This window comes from Mustela erminea, chromosome 2 (genome assembly GCF_009829155.1).
Source record: "Mustela erminea isolate mMusErm1 chromosome 2, mMusErm1.Pri, whole genome shotgun sequence".
NCBI lineage: Eukaryota > Metazoa > Chordata > Mammalia > Carnivora > Mustelidae > Mustela > Mustela erminea.
The window spans coordinates 65,867,935-65,889,039 of record NC_045615.1 but is presented as its reverse complement, the minus strand read 5'-3'; the positions used below and the strand labels follow the sequence as shown (position 1 = coordinate 65,889,039).

At 35.6% G+C, this 21,105-nt stretch overlaps 1 protein-coding gene across 15 annotated transcripts in view; it reads left to right on the top strand.

Annotated features, from left to right (window-relative positions):
• Positions 1–21,105, top strand: part of COL25A1 (collagen type XXV alpha 1 chain) — a 463,262-nt gene that overhangs the window by 391,308 nt on the left and 50,849 nt on the right. For 11 of the 15 annotated variants that reach the window (XM_032333109.1, XM_032333110.1, XM_032333107.1 and 8 more), the window contains 4 exons: positions 3,963–4,007; positions 15,754–15,816; positions 20,014–20,082; positions 20,873–20,917. In XM_032333109.1, the coding sequence (XP_032189000.1) occupies positions 3,963–4,007; positions 15,754–15,816; positions 20,014–20,082; positions 20,873–20,917 (222 nt within the window). The remainder of the gene's footprint in view (positions 1–3,962; positions 4,008–15,753; positions 15,817–20,013; positions 20,083–20,872; positions 20,918–21,105) is intronic. The other 4 variants (XM_032333117.1, XM_032333113.1, XM_032333114.1 and 1 more) reach the window with 2 other exon arrangements.

Below are 21,105 nucleotides of genomic sequence, written 5' to 3'. Positions count from 1 at the left end.
GTTAGAGCTAACAAGTAAATGTGAATTCCACATTAGGCTAAATCTCTTAAGATCGTGACTCTGCCTTTATCTAGCAATAGCTGATGTTGTAGAAAAAAACATAATTAGAGATACAGAATTTACCCCATTAGTGTAAAGGAAAAGAAAGAATAAATCTCATTATAGGAGTTTGGAATCCTAAGACATGGTAAAATAATGTTCCCACACTCTTGAAGCCATTGAGAGGATGATTGCTTTGTTTTAACACTTAGGATTAAAGTAATTTTTGAGAAGGCCTATCATGTTCTTTTAAAATTCCTCTAATTTAAAAATAGAGTTTTCTTTTGAAACTCAGTTTCTCTTGAAACTTAGGCTATAAGAATAATGATTCATCAGGCCCAGTTTTGGGTAATGTTCACTTTTCCAAAGACCCCAGCAGAATTCTGTGAATTTTGCTCTTAAAATCCCAACATTTCCTACTGATTCTTTATGTAAGGAATTTGAAATTAGTGGTATCATCAGAGATCCATGGTCTGCTTTGGTTTGAAAAAGCAAATAATCTTCTCAGATGATCTAATTTTAGGTTCCTTCATCTTTAAACGTTGAAGGCTAAATTTAAAGTGTTCTCCAAATATGTGATATACTAAAAAAATGTCTGTAGGACTATTATGCTTTTTTAACAAAACAAAACAAATCTGCCATAATTTTATATAGGTTCCACTGTTTTCACAGTGGAAGATCCAAAATGATTTTCAATTGCTTAATAAAATATTGTCTTATTATGATTATTTAGAAATACAATTTAGCTTCATTCCTAGAAGTTCTTAGGTTTACATATGGAAAGATTGGATTTCCTTTGTATTTCATTAAAAATCTGCTTTAAATTATATCAGGAGAAGGGGTGGATTCATTAAAAGCTCACAACCTATCTGAATGAGTATGTGCCCTGAAATGAACAGCATCTTTTCATCAACATTTAGGCCAGATTCTATCCTTTGATGCAATTTCACTTGCCTACAGTATTTACAACTTCCTTTGTCTAGAATCAAGATTTGGCAATACTTACCCCAACGTTGCTTTAGAAGTAGAGTATTCCCATGCTTGCTGCTTACTCAAGTTAGAAAATGACAAGCAGAACTGAATACAGAACCAATCCAAGAGAACTTCCATGGCATTTTCCTCATCATTGAAGAACTGTGTTGTGCATTCTATACATAAGCTCCTGCGTGAGGGACATTTCAGAAATGTAGAGTGTTGTGACAGAACAAAAAGCCCATTGATAAGCTTTCCACTGTCTGGTGTTGTCCAAGAGCAACATTCATAATGTAGAATGACTTCATCGTAGTATTTTCCTTTGATAGATTCAACAGGAAAGTGCGTGATTAATACATGAGTTAGTATGCGTATTTATGTGTAAACTGAATGTGTAGATTTATACAAATAGGTATTGTGTTTCATCACATAGCTTTCTCTTTCTAACTTCTTTGCATTTTCTTAAAATACGTTTTTTAATTTTCAAGATATGAAAATACTTGATCCCCCATTAGAAGGGACCTTCGCAGTTGAAGTATATGTAAAAGTACAAGGCACTGGGAGCAAAAGCAGAGTCACAAATTTGACAGCAGACAAGGGTCTCCTTTAATGGAGGGTAAAGAGTCAAAGGGAAAGAAAAAAAGAACCCGAAGTATAATGTGTAAAGTTTAATCTACTTGGACAAGTATTCTTTAAACTGAAGAACAAACCGATTCTTAATTATGACCCAGATCTGACTTTGGGCCATGCATGCCCAAGAATTCAACCTAGAGAAGCTCCTGGGCCAAGAAATAGGCAAAAATGGAGAAGTCAGCAAAAACTGGGTCTTACTGGAAGACAAACCTTCATGGTATAAATATAGGAAAATTTTTATATTGTAAGAAAAGTCTTCCTAATAATGTTGAGGTGTTCCACAAAGAGTAATATGAAATATTTTATAATCTTTCATTGTGTTGACTACTGCATTAAATAAACATAAATTTGGAAAAAGCAAATTCCTTTCTGAAATATTTTTCCTTTAAAAAGTCCATTTAATAATGTAATATGTATACACACCTACATACATACACATGTAACATAGGGAACAGCTAAATGCTGAAGTCTCTGTTAAATATTCAATCTACATTGTAAAATATCTGTAATGTCTCATACATATTTCTCAAATTTCTCATTGCCAGAAAACATGGGCATGTGTCTGTGTACACATGTGTATATATGTATCTTTTTTAAAGTAGTTGTACAATCCTTTTAATATAGTGGAGGGAAGTGTATGGTGAGAACTCCTGCAGGCAAACAGTGTTATAACCCCTGTATTTTCACGTGTTTCAAATAAGATGCCTTGAGTTTCAGAGGCCTTTCTGCAAACAATACAAAATTATAGGTTTTTCACCAATAGGTTTGCTTTTATTGGTTGTGTGTTCTCCTTCAGTTTACTGTATATTCGGATGCCGTGTACTTTTTTTTTTTTTTAAGTAAAAGAGAATCTTCAGTAAAATATAGATGCAGCCTTATTTACTGGATCTTCTTAAGTTTATCAAATGAAGGGCAAAGGGTAAAGAAAAAAGAAAATCCAATGCATACTGTTTCTTTAAGAAGTTTAATCCACTTGGACAAGTATTCTTTGAATGCAATCTTAAATTCATAATGATCATTCTTTCTTCTCTGGCATAACCTCATCTTAGTCTTACTGTTCACAGTACAAAATTTGAGTTATATAGTTTCAAACAGTGTAGCTTTTCTTTTGCATTCCTGAAGTACCTGTGACCTAAACCATCAGGAAAGTCATTGTCCCTTCTACGTCTAACCATACAGCTTAGTTAACAGTATCTGGAGTCATTTTTTGATAATACCAAAGCAAATTATGACTCTTCATAATATGAGAGTAATACTATTAAAGACAAAATATCTGATTGTTCCTAGGTTTTCCTTGGAATGAGGATTGTTGAAACATTTAGATGAAAAGAAGTGTCTCCCTTTACCACTTTTATTTAGTTTAATGCCCTAGTCTCTTTTAGTATAGTTGTCTATCTCACTGACTGACCATTCTGAAGCAATGTATGACTTTGACCCTCAAATGTTGTTTCCACAAATAATAGTCATCTCAGTCCAATATAGGACGGACTTTCATTTCCCCTGGCAATTCCTTTATGTTTCTTTAGTGGAATTTAGGGGATTTTCTAAGCAATTTAACCTCTTGTCACTATACTTTGTACTTAAAATAATGTAGACAATTCTGTGAAAATGAGATTTAACTTGACTCCAGTGTGCTCACACAAAATGTACCACTTAATCTCAAACCTGTATTCAGGAACAGCTGCACGCATGGTACCATTAGCTCTAAATCGCTAAGCAGGGTTACCCAGACTCAACAATTGTCAGAAATACAGGCTGAAGTTAAGAATGATCTTGACCATGCATTTATCTTCTCATCATTCAGGAATGGAAAAGAAATCTTACTATACTTTTAAGTGAGCAAGACTTTTAATGTATATTGTTTTGATGTGACCATCTGTTCACACAGCCAACTCTTGATTATCTGAGGTAAGAGAGCCCGGGAACAGGATGCATTATACAAATGCATACATAATCCTCATTTCAGCAAAGAGCTTCAGCTTCCGCAAGAAATTATTTACCAGAGAATAATAAAACACACAAGAGTTTCTGTTCCTTTTACTTCTCTCACTTGCCTTCTGGTTGAGATGCCAAGGAGCAGTGAGATGGCAGGAAGAGAGAAAATCCTGAAAAATCTGCAAATGGTCAACCCATCCCTGAATCAAGAGTTGACTGAACTGTATAATCTCACCAAGGTTCTTAGAACTAGACAATATTTATATATGTGTATATATAACATATATAGCAAGTATTCAGTTAGGAACACTTGCCATGTTTTTCTCCAAATACTGTGACTGAGTGACTGTTGTTCTATAATGCTATGTGATTTTCCTATGTAGGGTGAACCAGGGCTTCCTGGGCTTCCTGGACTTCCGGGGATAAAGGTAAATACTGCACTGACAGTCTCAGTTTCATAGAATTGTAACTGTGAAAGTCACAGAAATCAAAGGAAAATAGGAAAAAAATGAAAAGTAAAAATATAATGCTACCCTTTAAATTCTCTCCAGCCATCTGAATCAATTAAATTTTTTAAAAAGATTTTATTTATTTATGACAGAGAACAAGACAGCTAGAGAGGGAACACAAGCAGGGGGAGTGGGAGCTGGAGCAGGAGAAGTAGGCCTCCCGCCAAGCAGGGAGCCTGATGCATGGTTTGATCCCAGGGTCCTGGGATCATGACCCGAGCCGAAGGCAGACGATTAATGACTGAGCCACCCAGGTGCCCCACAACCAATTAAATTTTTTAAATCGAGGGGCGCTTGGGTGGCTCAGTCAGTTGGGCATCCAGCTCTTGATCTCCACTCAGGTCTTGATCTCAGAGTGATGGGTTTGAGGCCCACGTTAGCATTTTTAAATTGAAAACTAGGTGCAAGTATTGCTGAGATTTGCCGTTGCTATCTGGACTATATATTCTACTATTAGAACCTACTATGACCTTGAAAAAAATGTAAGTGCCACAAAGGAATTCTTTAAAGTCTAGGATGTCCACTTTCACATTTTAATTTTGTTCTTTGCATCCCTTAGACTCTGACTGGAATCAGAGTCTTAACATTCCCATAAATCAAACATTTAGGCAGCTGTTTTTGTAATTCATTCGTTAAAACAATTGCTCCAAAATAGCTTCTGCTTCCACTTCCTGTCAATAACTCTCACTGCAAAGGACAAATCAGATGACTAAACTCTCCTGTACCATATATTATTTCCATAAACTTTGTGTGTATCTTTTGAAATAACCGCTAAAAGCTTAGTTTGAAAACATTGTTTTCCATGTTTTAAAACCATCTAAAAATGTTAGGAAACATACATTTTTTTAATTGCTTAAAATTTTTCACAGGACAACTGACATGCTTAAAGTTCTATTGCCTTAGCAGTAGTGAGGCTCTAAGATCTGATTTCTAAAGCTGAAACGCTTTAAAGTTGTTTCTAGAATGGTTTGATAGAGTAACATAACGCAAGTATATTTTTCCTTACACTATTCTCATAAACTTTGAATCAATATTTAGTGTACGTTAGACCATTTTAAAATGAATAATCCTAGTTTCATTGTGTGGGCTATGTATACTGTTTGATGAAGGTTGTATTTGAAGTACAATACATGAAATAATATGGCTTTAGAATAAAACAAGATAAACTACTGAGTTCCCCAGACATCATATGGTATTATATATTTTATGACTTTTTTTTTTCTACCCATTTATTTTATTTTATTTTTTTTTTTATTTCCAGCATAACAGTATTCATTATTTTTGCACCACACCCCGTGCTCCATGCAATCCGTGCCCTCTATAATACCCACCACCTGGTACCCCAACCTCCCACCCCCCGTCCCTTCAAAACCCTCAGATTGTTTTTCAGAGTCCATGACTTTATTTGGTATAAGTAACAGTCATGAAAACCGTGTTTTCAGGCTGGCAGTCAGAAATTTATGCTTTTTGTTTGATGTTTCCAGATTGGTATCATGGACATTCAGATATATCCTTTTATTTTTGCCTTTGGCTTCCCCAGCAAAAAAGTACCCTATAGGAGAACAGCTTACTAAAAAGTCAAAGTCTTTTACTTACCACTTGCTATTTAACAAAATAATTAAATATGTGATTTCATATTGTAGAGCTAATTTATGGAAGGTTCCTTAGTAATTCCCACACATTAAAAAAAGATCCTTTTACAAATGACTGGGAGATCATAGATTTCTAAAATAAATTTAAGAAAATTATTAAATTTTTAATTTATTTTAGTCTTATTTTAAATAATAATTTATAATTTATTTATAAATTTTATTATAAGTTATAAGTATATTTATTATATTTATATTATTTATTATTAAGTTTATTTATAAGTACATTTATAAATTTGTTTATAAGTACATTTATAAATTATTTTAAATGATAATTAAAATTATTATTTAATTCAACATAAGTTAAAAATAACCTGGTGGCATTATATATAAGGGGGAAGGCACTGGAAAGGAGGGACATTTGGGAAGGGCTAGTGGAGGGTTTCCTATAGTGCTTTACTCCTAAGTTAGCAAGGCTGTGCTTCCAATGGTCACTGGTGAGGCAGGAACTCCAGCCCTGCATTGAAATGCGCTTGAGGATGAGGCACTGTCTTGGTGGGAAAGAATATGTAAGGGTGAAGTTGTTGGGGTTTTTCCCTCCTAGACGAACAAAAACCAACTTGAATTACTCTATTTGTTTTTGCTACCTCTTATTCATTTTATATCTTCCACCACGAAAAATAGCCCATGGCAATTTCCCTAATCATATGTGAACTAGTCCGAAAGTTTTGAACTTTTTCAAATTGGGAAGAGTGTTGGTGATTTGCCACCTCCAGTGAACGCTTTTATTCCAAGGGTCCTAAGACATGGCCAGAAGTATTTTGTTAGGATCATATAGCTGATATTTGCCTTGGATTTTTTAAACCTTGAGTGTGACTGTTGTGACAAGAAGCTGTCAATTGACAAAACCTTTTTATCCTTCGCTGGAGATACTTTTCTATGCAATTATCAAATATTGTTGGGGAATTACTCAGTACTTGATTTAAATCACAGATTTTGTAATTAGCTTTGTCTTCTCACTCTAGTTCAGGATGTGAGCAATGTTCTTTCTTTATAATATGGTAGGTGCTCAGAATACAGAAGTCCTCTTGTGAAGGAGATAATTTAAGAACACATAGTCATTAGCAGGCATTGGATATTTATAAATGTGGAGTTACATGTTTATAACTTTACAATATAGCTTCATTACCTGAGATGTTCTTTATTCCTCCAATATGCCTTGCTTCTACTCAGTTGCTAACCACAGGATGGTTAATCGTGATTTCATAGTTTGAATGAGTAATAATATTTAAAAGATGAAACCACATGTATGGATTTAGAATGTGTGGTAGCAAGAACTGTGTGATAGTTCATGCTCTGGAAATACTTCCTGTTGCTATTCATCCCCTTCTTATCTTCTGGTACTACAGAAAGCATGCAGATGCCATCCATTATTTCCAAGACATTGAGGAAACCAGCCATGACATACCAGGGAAGCTTTGATTTGCCACCTGTTGCTCTCTGGGAATGGTGGGAAACTTAATGAGCACCCAAATGCCTTCCACACAGCTCTCAGGAAATGAGCAAAGTGCCTAAATACAGACAGCAGACTCATCTATCTATCACCTCAGAGTCCCACTCAGAGAGAAGTGCTGATACCTTGGGCATACATAATAAAAGTCACCAACAACAGGCATAACTTAATTTCAAACTATTCTTAAGCTTCCTGCACAAGTATTGGAAAGTTCTCTCACCATGTGGAAGACATTTGGAATTCCTATTTCATGCATTCATGGTTCATATCATGTCAAGATGTTCAACTGGGAAAATTAAATTATGCACAATGTACCATGCAGACATTGATCTTCTGGAATAAGATTTGAGCTCACAAAATGATTTTTATAAATAAGACTTCAAATATGTTTTTCATGAGTGAAACTTTTGAGTAACTAGCTTTTCTGATATCACATAAAAGGGTAAGATCTGATGTTCTTATTTTTTAAATTTTTTTCTCTCCACACTTATTTTGAAAAACGTAAATACATTACTTACCCTTCTTATGATTACATTACCCTAGTAATGAAGCAATATAGAACAGTGAGCAAAAAACCTGACTTTAGAACCAAACCACCAGTGTGTGGGTCCTGGTTCTACCCCTCACCATAACATGGGGCAAGTTACAATAATCTCCCTGTTCTCCAGTTTCCTTATAAAATGAGAATCATTGTTGTATATAACTCAGAGAGTTGTGTATATTAAGTGAATTAATATATGTGTTGTTCCTAAAATACTGCCAAGCGGATAGTAAATCTCAAAAAATATTAGCTATTACTCTTTTTTTCTCTTGGAGCAACTCAGAATATTGGAGACATGGGTTATGCACATGTTCAATCTAATCTTTCCTCATGTGAGTTCTTTTAACCTGGAGAACATAAAGCCATTTACATTCTACAGGTTAATAGGGGTAAATTCTGAAAACTCCTTTGCAGTGATGGATGAATGTTACCTTTAAGAGCTATAAGAAACCTAGTTTTCTTGAAACATCACACTATTCTCCTTTTCCTATAACTCAAATACATTCCAGGAACAAAGGATGAAGGAATGCAAACTTCTGGGCATAAGGCATGGTACTGTCAAAACTCCTCTTCCTATGCTGTTCGCAAGAGAACTTGGACATGTAATGAGGAAATCTTTCTAGGCCCCAGTCATAGCGTTGCCCGGACTTAGACATTTTTTTACAAATACGGGTTTTCAATGCTTGCTTTTCTCCTTTCAACAGAGACCCCTAGTTTATCTCATCATATTCAGAAAGTAAATTGGGAAAAATTTATGTAACACAGTAAAATTAATAGAGTCGGGAAACATAATACAGTAAAAAATACATAAATGAAAAAAGCATTTAGGTGGCAAAAAATTCTTAAATATTTTCCCTCAAACTTGATAGTTTTCTTCTGGCTTCCACATTAGTGAAAATTTGACATTCAGGTTAAGAATTTAAGGATTGGGAGGGTAAGAGACAGTAACCGGTTTTTTATACCTCATTATATGAAATCGTCTTTGACACCAAATCATAGAAAGGCTAAGTTTTTCAGGTGGCAGGAACATTTAGGTCAGCCTTCTTAGGATTAGTTACATTGTTCAATAATCTAATAGAAATTGACCATCTAAATTCACTGGTGATGAGGTTCTTTCCTCAGAAACATCAAATCACATTTTAAAAGCAGGAGGGGAAACTTTCTGGAAGTAACATAGGATGTGAAATGTATTCCTAAAAGAAAAAAGAAAAGGAAGAAATACTGGTTAAAAGGATAAGATTGTGTTATTGTTACCTGTAATTATTTCCTGCCTGCCCAGAGTCTGTGTCGGAGCAGCTGAGTAGTTTAAGAATCCAGTTAGGAAACTCACGCAACCAGAAATCAGAGATTTTTAGCAGCCATAATGAAACCTCCAATAAATATACCAAATGTGTTTTCATGATGTAATCCTGTTAAGAAGGAAAAAAAAAAAAGGAGAAAGGTATGTTTTCTGAGTCTTAAATAAACCTGCTATTGCAGTTCATTTTCATCATATCACCAAGATGTTTTAATTTATACTCAAATTTTATCCCTAAGGGAAATAGTGTTTCAGGGACAGACTCTACTTTTTCATTCTTTTTTCCCCCTCAATAATTTTACAAATCAATCACTACAAAAACTAGCTGCCTGGACGTTCTTATTACAACAAATGTTCTTGCTGTAATCCTCAGAAGCAGGTATCATGCTGACTTGAATTCTAATTAGCCTTTAAGCAAGAAGGATATTGTGTGGCTAATGCATTCAGTGTCAAGACACATTAATCAAAATTATTGGTGATGCTTCAGCACCCAGGCAAATCAGCACATATTTTTCAAGCCCTATTGTACTATTTTTTGGGCAATGAAAATTGGATCTGCTTGGGAGTAATAACTATCATGGAAAACATGACTTGGTTTAAGCTAGTGTGTTAGAGGCTTTTTTAGACAGGTTAAAAAAATAATATCTTTTACTGCTTTAATTGATAATGACATAAAAATAAAACAAATGGTAATAAATGAAAAACCAGAGATTTTTCTGTGGGCAAGAGCTAATCAGTTAGGACTTTCTGGCCACTATTCCATTTAACAGATGGTAAGTTCTGGATGTTTCTAGGGAAACACCCAGGGAGACATTTCTGTGTGAATGAAGCCATCTCTTCCTTTTTTACCTTGACCAATAATCCCATCTATGTATTTGTTGACTCTTCTCACCTACGTCGAGGACATCCTTTATGTAAATTTGATAGAAGAATATACAGTACACTGTTCCACTAGCCATTTAAAAAATAAAAGAAGGTGATCTCAAATGCTTTCTTGCTATGTATTAAATGTGGGTTTGAAGGAAATCAGTCTGAATTTTATTACTGAATTCTAAAACTTAATGAGACCTTTGTTGGTTATTGTTAGATTTCAGAAAGGTCGTGTTAGGGAATTTTCTACCTTTCCTTTGCCTTGTTGTAATACAGAAGGCCAGTTTTTGTTGCTTTTCTTGTTGTTAAAGACATTAGTTGTTTGCCTTGTTTTGGGGTATTTTGTTTTGTCATAGGTGTTTTGTGTGTAGGAGGGACGTTTGTCAGAATACACAGAATCTAAGCTATCTCATTAGAATTTTTAAAATATTTAAAAGTAATAAAAGTGGCTTCAGTCAAAAATCTTATCTTTTTTGCATCTTTTTTAATCTTATTGAGTCACCCCTTAAGAACAGATTCTGCCTACCTACAGCTTAATTTTCCTGTTTATGCACACATTGCCAATATAAGAAAGAAAGCTGAGTGGATAGAAAGAGAAGAAAGAAAGAAAAAAAAAAGAAAGAGAAGAAAGAGAGATCTAATATTAACACGCTCATTAGCAAGGACACTTTTTGGTACAAGAACAGGACAATTGTTCAAATATAGTACTTACTAGCTACTGTGACTTATTTTCGTTGAGCTTCGTACTGCAAGGTCAAGGTTGTGGCTGCTGAAATGGTTAGCTAAGTTGGAAAGGTCAACGTGAGACAATTAGGCCCTCCAAAGTTGGTCATGTAAAGACACATCCCTGATCTCAGCTAGAACTTTTCTCTATAGACTTGGTTCTGTATCTTTATGTGCCCTGGAGGCTTAAAGCTTCCATTGAAATTAGCAAATTGTGTCAGATTTTCAGATAGGACTGCTGACTGCTGTTGGCTGCAGCTCCCAGCAATGTACTACTAGACCTTTACTGTGTAAATAGCATTTCTTCTGCCCAACCCAAATCCCAGTCTACTTGCCAAAACCACAGGTACTCTATTATTGATTTTTTTCTACCAGCTTAACACAGGGCAACATGTTAAGGTTTTGGTATTGAGACTCGATTTTCAAACTCATTGGTGGGGAGCTAATTCATTAAAGAATAGACAAAGGACGAAACTCATGAAACAACTCAGGAAGAAATCAGATACATCATCCAAGGCAAGAGCAGATTTAAACCAAATTTTTCTCCTTCCTCTATTCTGCTTTACTAGAATCATGACTATAGTAGTAAAACCAATTGCTTTTTTTTTTTTTTTTTTTTTTGCCACAAAACCATAGATTGCCATGGCCTTTCTTCTAGACATTTTAGGAGGTTGGAACTTTTAATCAGTCTTGTCAAAGAGGCAAGATTTTTTTTTTAAAGGATTTCATTTACTTAGAGAAATTCAGTAGGTATGACCATTTTCTTCTTTTCCGTCCTTACAGGAAAAAAAATTCATTCTTAGTACACCTGTCGCTTCTCTCCCTTACATACTTCTGCTTTTGCAGTCCTAAAGTCTCTTAAGGCTGCATATCATCTCATGAAATGATGATATATTCACATGAGAAATTTTAGCACTACTTCTTGGAAGAAGTTGGAGAGGTATTGCGTATAGCCCCACCCAGATTGTAGAGAAACAAAAAGTCACCTTGTATATTACCAATTAGTTACAGAGTTGTTGTAATACTATTACTAACCACAGTAATTATGATGATAGCCAGCATTTTTGAGGCTGAAAGATAAGGGCAACAATAATGACAAACAGTTATTGTTTATATACTTTATTCTGGTGACAGCATTAAAAGTGCTTTGCTTGCATTATCTGATAAGTCTTGACTAAGTCACCCCTTAAGAACAGTAGTATTTTCCATTGTTGGGCACCTCAGGATTTCAATTTGCAAATCCAGGCTTTAACTCAATTCTGGACCTTTGTAGCAATAGTTCTCAAAAATTTTGGTCTCAAAAGTCCTTTACACACTTAAAAACTAGGATTGAAAGAATTTTCATTTATGTAGGCTTATTATATCTATCGAGGTTTCTTTATTAGAAATTAGAACGGGCATTTTAAAAATCGTTATATGTTCATTAAATAACATTTTAATGAAATATAATTGAATTTTCTAAAACAAAACAAAAATTAGCAGGAACAGTGCATTGTTATACTTTTTTTTTTTTTTTTGCAAATCTCTAATGTCCAGCTTCACAGAAGGTAGCTGGATTGTCATATCTGCTTAGGCATTCAATCTGTTACCATTTGTTGTTTTAGTTGAAGTGTATGAAGAAAAACAGCCTCACACAGAGATGTCATTGGACAAGGGATGATTATTTTAAGTCTTTTCATAAAATTATGGATATTCTTCTTCAATACTACTCCAAACTCTACCAATGGTAGTTTATTAAGTGTTAAATGAAATGTGGAATCTGAAACCCTATCAATGAACTTTTTCTACTGTGTACACTAATAAGAGTAAAGGAAAGAGTTTGAGAACCTCTCGCATTTAGCTTAGGAAGTTAAGAAACAACCCAATAAGCTCAAGACTACAAGTAGACTTATTTATGCATTGTTTACCTCAACAAGTTTCTTTCAAGCCTGAGACAGAAAAGAGACAAATGATTATTTCCTCCCCACTCTGCCAAGATATAGAGAGGATTAAGAAAGTGTCTTCAAAGTGGTTGAGAGCTCTGGAATTAAATAAACATAAAAGTGTGATCTTAAAGTTAAGGATGCTATTTTCCCTTTGAATAAATTGAGAGAAGAGATATGGCAGATGCTTTCTTAGAGTGAAATAAGGTCAAACTAATCATACTCAAATTCTTTAAAATTAGCCAACATTGGCAGTGCTAAAATCATCGTGACTGTCAAATGCATGGCTAATTGTGTATTTGGAAGTAACCCCCCCCCCCCACCGAACATTCTATTTAAGGGAACTTACTATACTTCCCTCAGGAGAATTTAATGTATATTCTATTTTACTGAAAGAAGAAAAGTCACTTTTGTCTGACCACTGAGATCACAAAACCTTATTTATTTATTTGTGAATTTTGAAACTGCATGCTTTATCTTTTTATAAACTAAACACTAACCTGAATAAGAAAAATGTTTTTTTCAATATTTACTCTTTTTTCTTCTCTTTAACTGGTATGCTTAATGCTGTTTTATTTGTTTTGCTAAATAGTGAGATCAGTTTATTTCTACTTGAAGATATGCAAGAGTCTTTTCTACCTATAAATTTTCAACCTATTAACTCACATTAGATTTTCATGTTAGTAAGTCATTACTAATGATACACATTGACTTTATTACAACTTTTTTCTTGAGGATGGACAGAGAATATTTATGCATTTATATATGAAATTTTATTGGGAAAAACATCTTACTTGTAAATAGATGTATTCCATGTGATTTGTTTGTTTGTTTGTTTGTTTAAAATAACAAGTTAAACTCTTTAAGTAGAACGGTCATCAATGATTTTCTGAATTTTGTTGATTTTCATTTTAGACCATTAAGAGATCTTACAAAAATTATTTGTTTGGAGGTTCCTTTCTGTTATGTGTAAGGTTATGGGAACAGGTAGAATAGAGTCTCAAAAAGTTCACAAACGATAAACCTAAAGCATTACTTAGCCTCCACATTTTTTTTCTATCTGAAACCAGAAACATGAGCATCAGAGATAAAGATAAATACTTTTGAGTTCTGTATCAATGTGATATATTTTGTGATAGTGATATCCTTTTGTTCCCCACCCAGTACCCAAGGTTTTATGAGGCATATTTTAAAAACTAATGTGTTTCCAAATACTTGATGACATTTAAACACTTGTCATAAAACATACTCTCTGTATCTGCCTGCTCAACTCTAAGTATCAAAAAACAAATGTTGAAATATCACTACATAAAAAGAAAATCAAATGTATTAAATAACATTAGCAACTGCTCCAGAAATAATGCAAATGGGGGAGGGAAGAGCAGTAAGTATGGGAACAGAGCCATCACAGTTTTTGCTTTAAAACTTCTTTATAGATTTCAAGAAGTTAGACTCTTACACTAGAGCTCACATTGTTAAAAAGAAAATAAAACTTTATGGATACTGGAGAAAATATGAACACTGGTCTCCGGTGTTTTCTGACATCAACTGTGTGTCCTACAATTCAGTTCTATTGTGACGCCAACTATTTAGGTTTGGCATCAGACTCCACAGGTTTTAAGGGCTCAGGCCCACAAAGCTTCCCTCACTTACAACCTCTGTCTAAAGGATGGTCTAGAGGCCCCAATCAGAAATACTGGGTCCCCTGGTTATCTGCACTTCTGACTTGACTACAGATTTGAGGGTACTAACAACCAACCCACCCTCAATCGCACTGAAATTGGAAAATTGGCTACAATAACTCACAAAACTCAGGAAAATGCCACGCCATTACAGTTTATTATAAAAGATTAAGATGAAGAGTTAGATAGCGTGAGGTCAGAATAATGTTGAGCACAGGAGCCTCTGTCCCCATGGAGTTGAGATGTCCCATCCTGCCAACACCATGATGTGTTCACCAGCTTGGAGGCTCTCCAATCGCTACTGTTTAAAGATTTTTATAGAGGTTCCATTACATAAGCATGATTGATTAAAGCATTAACCATTGGTGACTGAACTCAATTGCCAGCCCCTCTGCCCTCTCTGGGGATGGTGAGAGGAGTTCCAACATTAACATTCCCCTCTGGAAGCTATCTAAGAACCCATCAGGTACATCTGAAAGAGGTTTGTTGTGAATAACAAAAGTTACTCCTTTTACTCTTTATCACTCAGGAAATTCCAAGGAAATTCCAAGGATTCTAGAAGCTCTGTGCAAGGAGCCAGGAACAAGACCAAACATATATTTTATTATATCACAACTGGTTTTCCTCCAGGTAGTGGGGAAGAAGTTATGGAGGTATAGCAAGGAGAGATATTTTTCACATTACCCCCAAAACTAACAACAAAAATTACCTGACAGTTTTGGAAGAAAAGGAATTCGAGCACAACTCAGATGGTGGCCTCTGGCTCAGTGTCTCCCACAAGGATGCAGTCAAACTGTCAGCCAGGACTGTGGTTTCATCTGAAGACTCTGATGGGGTGGACATCTGTTTTCAAGCTCACACACATGGTTGTTGGCAGAACTTGGGCCTCACCATGTGGGCTTCCCATGGGGCTGCTCAGAGCATGACAGCTTGCTTTCCCCAAAGCATGTGATCCAAGTGAGAGAGAACAAGAAAGGGCCACCAAGATGGAAGCCACAGTCTTTTATAACTTGGTCTCCAAAGTGATATCCTATTACTTCTGCCAATATAGTCTGTTCATTAGATATGAGTAAGTCAGTCCAATCTACACTTTAGCAGAGGCAGATGACACAAGGGCGTGAATACCCAGGAGGTGGGATCATTGAGGCCTGTCTCAGAGGCCACCCACCATATCCACCCTAACATAATAGATCTGAATTTGGTAAATGATAAGAAATGGAGGACAACAGATGCCAAAGAACTTTGTAAAGACATTGGTCTTGTTTCTTTGTCAATTTTACTTTTTCAGTTTTAGTTTTTGAAATTTCAAAAATTTCAACTTGAAATTTTTCAAGTTTCTCCAAAACTTTGGTAAGAGTATTTTCATTGACCAAAACCGATTCCGATTGCTTTGATACTCAGTAGCTGGCCCTCAACAGGAAAGCTGCATACAATCAAAGGGGTGAAATCCCGTTAAAAGTAAATCAGTTTAACTTTACTTATTTACTGCCAAATGAATAACAATCTCATATGCCTATCCTTTTCAAAGGGAGAACCAGGTTTCATTGGTCCTCAAGGAGAACCAGGCTTACCAGGGTTACCAGGAACAAAGGTTAGTGGCGTTTTTCCTTCCTTTATTTCTGAAATATTTTGTCGTATATTTTTAGTCCATTGTGTTGAAAAAAGTGTGGAGTGACTTTATTGTTTAGGTGACCAGATATTTTTGCCTAACAGAGAATGAAATTACCTATCACCTATTATGAACATTTCTAATGGGAATACCACATTAAATAGAGTCATAAGAAGTTAATTCCAGAAAGCCTCAGGTTAGACAATAGGATAATGAAATATATTAGCTGCTCCTGTTTTCCCCCAAATTACTCCTAAGTAGATATGATGCTGGGGGAATTCTGATGAGGAGAAATAGAATTCATTAACTTCTGCCCCTTTTCACCAATTTTAGGACATACTTATTAATCAAACATTATTACTATCCCCCCCAACTCCCTTAATTTAAAGGCAAGTACTGATGTCATATAGATTCCTAAGTGTCTCATTTCAAAAGGATCTATCCTGAATAATGTCTACAGAAAGATCCTGTAATGAAAACCATGTCATAATCTTCCACTTGGCAATTCTAGAGAGGGCCCTAAAAGCAAAATATTTATGCCACCATATAAAAAATTACGTTGCTGTGGATGTAGTTGGACCCATAGTTCTCTTTTTATCTATTCAGTAAGACATAAAAAGGTATAGCTCTGAAGATGGAACTTTACTCATGACAGATTCATGAATCAAAGGGGCAAAATTAGATCAAACTACATTCTTTTATTTTTAAGCCATAGAAGTCTTTGCCTCAATGTGTATCGCATTCACCAGAAATTAGGCAGGATGGTTTCTAAGAGCTAGGGAAATATGTTCGTGGTCTGTTTTGACAGAGGAGTCCTCATTTCCACTGATCAAGAGAAAACAACTCTAATCCTAGTAAATGGAAACTATGTGTGGCCTAAGGGGGACTGAAACTCAGTTGAATTTATCCAAAATTCTGTTTTCTCAAGCAATTTCTTTTTCACATAATAAGCTGTCAGGCTTATTAACAAAATATGAAGAATGCCTCGTTTAGCCTGAACAGATTCACGCAAGTAGTGTGTTTTCTGGAATAAAGACTGAGGAAGCAAGAGAATAATGAGGATTCCATGTTCATATGAGAACTGTCGTGTTTATTCAGGCGTGCTGCCTCAAAGCCAGGTAAAGAAAGAAGCCAGCCTCATAGGTCAGCACAAAGGAGTAGAAAACTTGGTCAATGCCAGAGAGAACCAGGTGTGAACTAGATCTTTAAATGTTTGTGGCGTTCTGTTTGTTGAAAAGGGGGAAGTAGAAGAAACACAGGTTGTAGGGAATGGAGTTCATCCCTAAATATCATTTCTTCAGTTCATTGATTTTCATCTACCCTGTAGTTTCAGGTCACCTGACAGGTTCATTTAGTAGAGCATGAGACTCTTGATCTCAGGGTTCTGAATTTGAGCCCCACATTGGGTATAGAGATTACTTAAAAATAAAATCTTTAAACTACTCTGGAATTGGAGCTCCTGGGTGGTTCATTCAATTAAGTGCCTGCCTTGGGCTCAGGCCATGATCTCAGGGTCCTGGGATGGAACTCCGCATTGGGCTTCCTGCTCAGAGGGAAGCCTGCTTCTTCCTCTCCGCCCCACTCGAGCTATCTCTTGCCGTCTCTGTTGCTATTTCTGTCTCTCTCTCTCTCTCTCTCAAGTAAATAAAGTCTTTTTAAAAATAAATAAATAAACTACTCTGGGGTTTCAAAAAAAATTCAGATGTAAACCCACAAAATCAACATTGATTCCTTCTCATGAAGAACCCAGGCTGATTTTAACAGGTACTGCTTTGAATTCCCAATAAAAGTAAAGAACATACTGTACTTGTTTTGTATTTCCACAAAAAGGGATGTGGACAGGAAATTTGTTTTATTAACAATATTTTAACAATTATATTAACAATATGAGTAATTTTCAGTTGAATTGACTAATATGAATTTGGTATTATAATGGAAAAGTCATGTTTATTTAAAATTCTGTCTCAGCTGAACAGTGGCCTTTTTCCAGTTGTGTAGGCCGGTCTGGATTTGTACCACTAAATTCAGATTTAAAAAATAAACTAACCCTGCCTATTTTATCTCCAACATAATGAAGAGTGATTGTAAGGAAGGAAGATGTATAATGGTATCTCAAAATCTGTTCGTACGCACTGCTGTATCCTCAGCATCTGTATCAGCCTAAAGAAATGAGGTCTTATTATGAATAACTCAGAATACTTTGAATAAAATGTTTATTCATTAATTCAGCACATTTTTTTTGCCAGACATTTTTCTAATATTTGAGGATGAACAGTAAACGCAACAAAAAGTCTCTACTCTCCTGAAGCTTGCAGTCCAGTATGTGTTAGACAGAGGTGGAAGGAGAGATAGAAGTAGACACATAAATAGTATAATTCCATAGGGTAACAAGCAGCTAATGAGGAGCATTGTGACAAAAAGTGATTCTAGGTGAAGATATATATGCTCAACTCCTGTAGTATGCTATAGATAAATTTTTTCTCAGGTTTTTTGCTTTTCTTTAAAATAAGTTTCTAACTACTATTTGGAACTCTTCTGCAAAATATTTAAAGAAAGACTAAATATGGTACACTTTTTAAAAATTAAAATTCCATATACCAGTGGAGGCCCTTCTGTCTCTAGTCCCTGGAAAATCCCTTCTGGAAGATCTCTTCCATTTCTTCCACCCAGACAAGCCCCTTGCCTTTCTCCCAGGCTCCCATTTTCACATTCTTTTCAGTTCATGCTGAAGAACCTGCTGAGTCTTCTTTAATCCTTGCCCTAATCTATCCCACCTCCCCCACAAAACCCCACTGTGGGCATGATACAGATAAAGATCTTGGAATTTAGAGACCTGAATCACCCAGGACAGATCCAGTGCTAGTTTATTCTCCTTTCCATGATGAATCAGTTCCCTCAGTGAGGAGGGTGCCTTTTCACCCATAAACATGCCATCACCAGTCTGAATTCCAAACCTGTTTGATTGTTGCAATTCTACCCATCATGCAGGAAGCCGTCACTCTCTACTCTGTGCTCAGGAATGGAAAATGACATGGTCTTCCTGGGGAGCAATTTGGCAAGCTTTTCAAATGTTTGTACATTTTGACCCAGCAAGTCCCCAACGAGGAATTTATCCTAAGAAAATGATCAGATATGTGCAAAAGATTTACATACAGAAACATTTATGCAGAAGTTGAGTATTGAGCACAGTCAGTTTTATATCACAGCTCTCCCACTTTAAAAGCTTTGTGATTTTTGGCCATGTTACTTAACCTCCCTGAGCTTCATTCAGTCTGCTCATCTGTAAGACTCTGGGAACCAGTACCTTTCTCCTTTGTCCCAAGGATTAAATAAGACAATGCATGTGAGGTATTTTAGACAGCTGCTGGACTCGTCAAAATCACAGTCATAAACAACAATAGTTGTAAAATACACCATATCCATCCTTTAGGACATGGCTCGATCTCACCTCCAACTAGCCAATCTGGACCATTCAAAACCCTATGGGATTTCCTTTTCTCTCACATGTTAGCCTTACATGACTCCTTAATTCTGAACTATTTTGCTTATGTGGATCTTGTCTGTCTAAGCAGATAATTAGCTCCTTGAGAGCAGTGATCATGTTCGTTCTTCATAGAGCTATGAAAATAGTCAAAAGCTGTAATTCTGAGCACTTTGTCTTTATACTTTTCTTCACATTACAGAGAAAAATGACTTTTTCAGAACTTAACTAATTTGTCCCAAAACATAGAACTGGTGAATAACAGAGCCCAGATTAACGTCTAGGATGTTGGATTACAAAACCTGACACTTAGCCACGTGGCCATGCTTCCCCCCGGCAGATCTTAAGAAGTTGCCACAGAATGAAAACTGTGTCCATGTCTGTCTTGAAATATAATGATGCTCTTATCAATTCCCTTTAAAGGTCTTCCATTTACCAAGAGAGGTATCAGATAAGCATTACCAAACCATTTCCTTATGTATAAAGTAGAAATGATAATACAAATACTGAATAATTATTTTGATTATTAAATGAGATAATCTATGTTGAGATTAGTACAGTGCAGGATACGTGGTAAATAAGTGGTAACTCTGCACTTTCCTTCATTTTATTGAATTCACTTGTTAATCTACAGGGACAAACCCGGGGGCGGGAGTGAAGGAGGAATTGCCATTTACTTGTTTTGTATTTTGCGACAGGGTGAACGCGGGGAGACAGGGCCTCCTGGAAGAGGTGAGCGAGGGGAGCCTGGAGCCCCTGGACCAAAGGTCAGTTATTCTTCCATTGGAAGATAGTTTTCTTTGGTTTGGAAATATGTCCTACTTACTTTGGAACATGAAACTAAATCGTTCCTTAACGGGTATTAAAACAGCAAAAATCATAATTTATTGAAATGCACAGTTTGGTTCTTTTTGAAAGGAATTTTACAGTTCAACTTTTCTAGTTCGTTCTGTCCAGTAAACAAATCTAATAACACATCCAAACGTAAAGGGGAAGGTGCTATTATATTAACATGTTGTCACTCAGTGTGTATTAAAACTTACTGAGAAAAATGTTGATATGCAATGTGTTAGTTTCTGTGGTAACTTGAAGGTATAGAACACTCTGAAAATATCAGAGCTAGGGATTTATTTCACTGTTTAGTCTTTATTCCTCTAAACTTCCTGAAAACTAATATGGTAACACTTTATTCTAATAATCCATCCTGGAGACACAGGAAATGGTTTAAGTCTTTGATGAAAAAGAAATTTATGCCAACACTGTTGAGACTAATGAGGATTATTCACAGAACTCTTCCCATCCACTGATGGGTGGGCAGTCTTCAGAATTATAATGGAATGAAGGTGGTGGCAAGACCAGAGAATGAGCTAATGATATGGTGATAACTACTTAAGCTTTGTATTATGATATCCAAAATTACATAGAGCCATATATTCAAACAGTTATAATAAAGTGTTTCCATTTTTCTTCATTATTCTGAGTCACTGCTAATTTCCTTTTTCTGTTCTTATCTCCTCTGTCATTTCTCTTTTCCATTTTCATATTCTCCCATAATAGGGCAAACAAGGTGAATCAGGAACTAGAGGCCCAAAGGGGTCAAAGGTCAGTAATCATTTTAATGTCACATGACACCTTCAAGAGCTGTGCCTTTTGCCTCTTCCACAGAGAATCATGTTTTAAATTCTCACACACTGGAATCACAATATTTTCATCCCTATGATACTATATCAAAACAATTAATTTGCTTCATCTTGTTGTTTTAGTGTGTTCTTGTGTTTCAGACTACTATT